The sequence below is a fragment of the Gymnodraco acuticeps genome, unplaced genomic scaffold (assembly GCF_902827175.1).
Source record: "Gymnodraco acuticeps unplaced genomic scaffold, fGymAcu1.1, whole genome shotgun sequence".
NCBI lineage: Eukaryota > Metazoa > Chordata > Actinopteri > Perciformes > Bathydraconidae > Gymnodraco > Gymnodraco acuticeps.
Genome location: NW_022989913.1, coordinates 430,577 through 436,576, shown reverse-complemented (window position 1 = coordinate 436,576; position 6,000 = coordinate 430,577). Strand labels below are relative to the sequence as shown.

The 6,000-nt window shown below is 39.6% G+C and overlaps 1 protein-coding gene across 5 annotated transcripts in view; it reads right to left on the bottom strand.

Annotated features, from left to right (window-relative positions):
• Nucleotides 1–761: 761 nt before the first annotated feature.
• The window catches only part of cacnb2b (calcium channel, voltage-dependent, beta 2b), a 42,377-nt gene continuing 37,138 nt past the window's right edge, over nucleotides 762–6,000 (bottom strand). For 2 of the 5 annotated variants that reach the window (XM_034209771.1, XM_034209769.1), the window contains exons 11-14: nucleotides 5,449–5,600; nucleotides 5,118–5,213; nucleotides 4,313–4,489; nucleotides 762–2,942 (exon numbers count right to left, since the gene is read on the bottom strand). In XM_034209771.1, coding sequence (XP_034065662.1) covers nucleotides 2,241–2,942; nucleotides 4,313–4,489; nucleotides 5,118–5,213; nucleotides 5,449–5,600 — 1,127 coding nt within the window. In that variant the 3' untranslated portion in view covers nucleotides 762–2,240. Of the gene's footprint in view, nucleotides 2,943–3,967; nucleotides 3,996–4,133; nucleotides 4,148–4,312; nucleotides 4,490–5,117; nucleotides 5,214–5,448; nucleotides 5,601–6,000 lie in introns of all 5 variants that reach the window. The other 3 variants (XM_034209773.1, XM_034209772.1, XM_034209770.1) reach the window with 3 other exon arrangements.

Here is a 6,000-nt window from a genome sequence, read left to right as displayed (position 1 = left end):
TATTTACAGATTAGAGCTTTGTTAATCCTAAAAATTCACAAGCTAATCCGTAGTAGTTTATATAAAGTAATTTCAATTAGCAACAATTTTACCAATTTGGCAAGTGCTGACATCCTACAATAACATGTCAATAACCACAATTTTTGGTTTATATTTTAATGGTTTTCAACAATGGAATGCATATTTGTCAAAATTAACATCTGAATGCTGTACAAAACAAACATAATGAAAACAAAAAAAGTTAAAGGATCAGAGTCACTTCAGTCTAGAGCAGTGGTTCTCAAAGTGGGGGGCGCAGAGGCATGCCAGGGGGGGCGCGAGAGACCAGGAGGAAAAATGGTTAAAAAAAAAAAGATTTAAAAAAAAAAAAATATCATAATTAAAAAAATTATTGATTCGAAAATAATATGATGCAGTACAGTATTATTACGTGTTGAGAGATGTATCCATAGATCTCTTCATTTTGCTCTCAAAGTGCACCAGATTGATGCATTTAACTTCAATATTTAAAAATGAAATCTTCCCGGGGGAGCATGCCCCCGGACCCCCCTATGTGAGGTCCACACACCACCTATAAAAATAGCACTTTACCCCTGCTAAGCTGATTATCGAGCCTTCATTGTAACAGTCGCGGGTACACTGTGTATATGCGTGGGGAATGTTGCAGTAGAAAATTCCACTGTAGCGACCGGTACATTAATGGGAAACCCTAAATGTTTGAGAACCCTCTATGAAACGTCAAGCTACCTGAGCTACTGAGCCTGACTATTTGTGTTGGGGGGGCCCGACTTTTTTTTTTCTCCAAAGGGGGGGCCTGACAGAAAAAGTTTGAGAACCACTGGTCTAGAGCAATCATTCACACTCACAGTAGGTCAAGTTCTATCAAACAGTGCAACAGGCTCTCTGGTTCTCCTTATATTTACCTAACAAGGCAATTATGAAGTATTTACAAATGCATAGAGGTTGTATTCAAGCAATATATTTTATCACAAGAAGATGCATAGAGTATCCAGCATATAGCAGGTCAGTGTCACCTAAAGATATGTCATGCTTCCACACAGCGCAAATACAAGTCAATAAATAAGCTTGAACAACATTTAGAAACGTAGGAAGCAAAGTAAGATTTCCCTTTAATATCATGTAACAAAATAGTTTGAGTTTCCTTACCAATGTGTACAATGAATTGTTGTTTTTGGAAGATACACAGATTGTAACACATGGAGACAGAATGAGATGTGACACCAAAAGTCTGTTGTTTCCTAGAGTTTTCTAACCCTCGGCTACAACAAAGCTTCTCTTTGAATTAGTTTATAGAAACAACAGTTATAAATGTGTTCAGTGTACATAAACCGAGAACACTTATTGATTAATTTCCATAATTTCTTCCTGTTCATCTCAAATCACTGTACTTAAAGAGATGTTTTCTCCCGATAGTTTTTTTCCAGATAGGACGAATCTGCCGCTCACTTTTGATCTATTGTTCTATCTATTGATCTATCCATTAACAATTTAGTGTCAAATATCGACATCACAATTTGTCAGATGCCAAGGTAACATCTTCTCATATCTACTTTTGAGAGGTGAACACCAGGTAATGTCATTTTGGCTAGGTAAACTTGTGAAAAGTTTATTTTTAAAGGTAAATATACCTTAAAATCTTAACAGGTATATTTTTTGTCGAGTTAAGAAAGGGTTAGGCTAACCTATCCCTGTTTAATACACACTGAACTATATAACCTCATCAAAGTTGGATTTATTGCAGGACTTGTATATTAGATTGTATTCATTTTAGTTTGGTGTAACTAATAGAAACTCAAGTGTATTTATTGTGTTATCACTTTAAAACAAGCCCAAGATAACAAGAACATTTACTTGTGATCTTGACATAATGGATACAATAAAATGACTGCAACCTTGATTATTCTTGGCTTTTTGCGTGAACATTGGAAAATGTTGCAGGACCTTTGCATTTATCTTGTGAAATGTTTGTGCTTAAATACACAGAGATAGCGCCATATGAATAAGATGAAATTAAGACAGGGAAAACCGAGTGACAGTATGAATTTTGCTATAGAAAAAATAAAGAAGAACAAAATGTGTGAGTGAGTGGCAGAGGGTAAAAATAAGAATAATTTAAAATGTCAAACGATATGAAGAAGAACACCCTGCCCAGGCCATTAGTGCATTATAACTTGAGCAGCATAAAACCATGCACCAAGCCACAGGAGAAACAACAGTCACTAGTGTATATAGGAGTCTCTGTGAAATTGCCGTGCCTCTCTGTCTCTATCTCTACCACCATCCCTATCTCTGTCTCTCTCCCTGTCCTTGTGTCTTTCTCTGTCTCTGTCCATGTCTCTGTCTTTGCCGTGGTAGTTGTGATGATTGTGTGCAGGATAGTGATCTGTGTGTTGTGTCCGGTGAGAAATATCCTGGTGACGCCTGTGCTGACGGTTGCGTTCATTGTGCTCCTGCTCATAGTCTTCTCTGACGTGTGGCTGGCTGTTTCCACGGTGTGGTTGTTGTGAGTGGTGATGGTGGTTGCTGTTGTGATGGTGGTGGTTATGGCCTCTGTGATTATAGCGTGTTGCCTCCTTGTCCTCCTCCACCACATCCTCCGCTTCCTCCTCCCTCTCCACGGGCAGGTGCCTTCGGGGAGGCCTCTGGCTGTACTCCCTGCTTGACCGTACTTCAGTCCCACTGGATGTTTGGTTGTGCTGGCCGTGGCCGTGATGCTCTATCCGACGGTGGTGGTGGTTGTGATGGCGGTGGGTGTGCTGGGGTCTTTTTGGTTCATTCCTCAGAAGCCGCTCTTCCTCCTCTCTTTGGCCTTCCTCAGCTTTCTGCTCCTGGGCTGGGGCTGAGGGTTGCTCCTGGTCTAGATGGTTCTCACGGGAACCTTTCCTCTTGGCGGCAGCTGCCTTCTTGTTTTTGTGCCCATCCTGCAACAAGAAAATGCAATGATATGTCACATACGTGCATATAGCACTTATGAAGTAATCTATAACTCAAAAAAAATACTCGCCAAACACAATGCCTGTGTTTAAAATCACATACTAACGTGTTTCATACTACTGTACATACGTGTCTGTATGAGTATACAATTACAGTAATAGCCATTGCGAGTAAGAGCTACTGTTGAATTATAATAGTTTATCATACATTTGAATCAACATTGCCTCTTCCACTTAAATATTTTCCTGTATTTTCCAGTATTCATTTTTACTTAGTATAAATAAGGATGACATTTCAAACACAGAAAATATGTCCACACACAAACATCTGCAGTTTGGGAAGCAGCTGGTCCTAAAGCGCCTACTTTCACAATCACATAATAGACTGTATCACAGCAGAGCCGATTTGGATATTTTTGGATGATAATTCTGATTATGGGACTTTGCTCCACTTTGGTACTTACTCATGGGAACAGACACATTTGCTTCCTCAGGCTTCTCTGCATCTGTTCTACTAACCCAGTAGCAGAGCTGTTGTAATGTGACTAAAATGGTAACCATTGTTTCAGCATTTGATTATAATCTCAAGGTGTTTGGGAAAAATATCGTTGTGTAATGTTCATTCAAGCTGTAAGCAGAAAACAAACTATAATGCCTGAGAGTTTTTAAAGAGAACAAATAAAACGTTTTTTTACATCATAAATATCAAAAGAAATAGGTGAACATTGTTCAATGTCGTTTAATGGAGATGTTACTTTCAACTTAGTGTGCAGAATTAGCAAATTGTGTCGAGCGCACTCTGGTCAGATCCGTGGATTTAATAAGGTGGTGGATAGTTTTTCACAGGAGGGTGAACAGAGAACGCTAGTCTAAAGTGAAGCTAACACCAGAACTGTGTGTTCATCTTTATAGAACAAATACACATAATTTTAAGCGAACTTGTAAAGACGCACTCATCTCCTTAACTACGGTGAAGACTCAGCTACAGCAGAATTTGAGGGTATCTCACTCACCAGAGGTAGACCTATATCATTTCTTCACCTTTCCAGTGGAAAAGTATGAGGAGAAATGAAATGAAAATGTTAGATGAAAACAAATGCAGATGCAGCACACTGTGGAGTCTAGATAAAGTAACATTCCTGCTGAGCTCATCATTTACTATGCAAACAGTTTCCTCACATTCAGCAGATTGTCTGCACGGATGGGATGAGTGGGATGAGTGGGATGAGTGGGATGAGTGGGATGAGTGGGATGAGTGGGATGAGAGGACAGTATGAAATCTTTGCAAAGGATTTTACACGTTATAACTTCTTCCCGTAGTTGTTTCCTATATGTTTGTATGTGTGTGTTTCATGTACCGCGGGTACTGCTGAAGGACTGGTGGGCAGTGTGTTCTCGACCAGCTGGGACACCAGAGCGTTGCCCGGCTCCATCTCTGGAGGATGAGTGGCTCTCCAGTAAGACTCCAGATAATCAGCAACATGCTCACAGGCATCAGTCAGCTGGTTCTCATCTAAGATGACGTCAAACATTTCCTGCAGGAAAGAAAACATTGGAACTGTAGGAAACACTACCCTGCAACACGTTTTATGTATAATTTATAATACCATCAATACCATCATAGCAGAAATCGGGCAAGGCTTTAAAAATAACACAGTCTGATTTCACATACGTCTGTGATTAGGTCTTGCAATGACATTTTGATGATGAGATGAATTAAATAAGCTTATCTCTAGACTGTAGTCTACAACATTAATTAAAAACATTGTTTTTTCACATGTTATCATTCTGTTAGCTGTTGAATAATTTCCCATCATCATTATAAATACTAAATTCCCACCAAGATGTAAAACCCCCTTAAATGTCAGAACAGTTGGTTGTCACTGTTCTAAAAGGTAGCCATGTAACCACCAAAATTGTATTTTCAGTTTGATCTCTGTTTTCATCTAATTTCTGATCAGATGTTATCACTTTAACAACTTCAACTATAGAAACAAAGCCTAATGCAGCAATGCATAGTTCTGTGTAACAACTGAAAAAAATAACATCAATAAATTACTTGATAACAATCCATCTTTCCAGTCACTCACCCAGTCAATACTAAAAACTATTACTTAACAGAATCCAAGACATTTAACACACTGGCCACTAGATGGCACTCACCGACGGGCACTGGGCGAGCTTGTCTGCTGCCACCATCTGAACATTGAGATGCTTCGTCTGTGACTTCCCTCTTGTCTTGATCAGTCTTGTCAACACCTACAGTGAAGAGGAGGAGGAGGAGGAGGAGGAGGAGGAGGAGGAGGAGGAGGAGGAGGAGGAGGAGGAGAGGAGGAGGAGGAGGAGGAGGAGGAGGAGGAGGAGGAGGAGGAGGAGGAGGAGAGAAATTAAGCCCAAAAGGAAAGAAAAACGTTTACGGTTGACATTTTACTGAAATGTGTTGGATGAGGAACAGTTGGTCTAAAAGAAAGGGCAGGTCTCTGGTGAAGCTTACCTTTGGTGAGGAGATCTTGACATAGATAAGGATCGGTGCTAGGGAAGTCTTGGCCACCTGGAGCGGGTGGTTGATTGTGTCTGCATCTAGAATCACCAGCTGCAGGCTGCGGGCGAGCTCAAAGATACGCTCCACCTCCCCCTGGATCTGAGCTGCAAAAGCAGAGATGAAAGGCACGACTTTGACACCTGAGGTCCAGGAAATCCATCAATCGCACACATTTAATTTCAATGTTAACATTTATCATAAACGGTGTACCTAAAATAATTGAATTACCAATTATTCTACAACATATAACAAAAAACTCAGGCTATGTTGAACATCTCAATTACAGAGTGGCTTAATTTACAGAAGTTCAGTGAAATTGAATAATCTGTCATCTCATACTTTAAAATGTGCTCATTTGTACAATTAAAGAAAGCTGTTAACGGTTTGATTTTTGTCTCTGCAATATTATGCTTATGGATTATCTGTGTAAACTGCCCACTTATAATTAATTATTGTAATCTTATTGTCTTACTTTGTGTCTCTTTACCATTCTTTAATATTTAT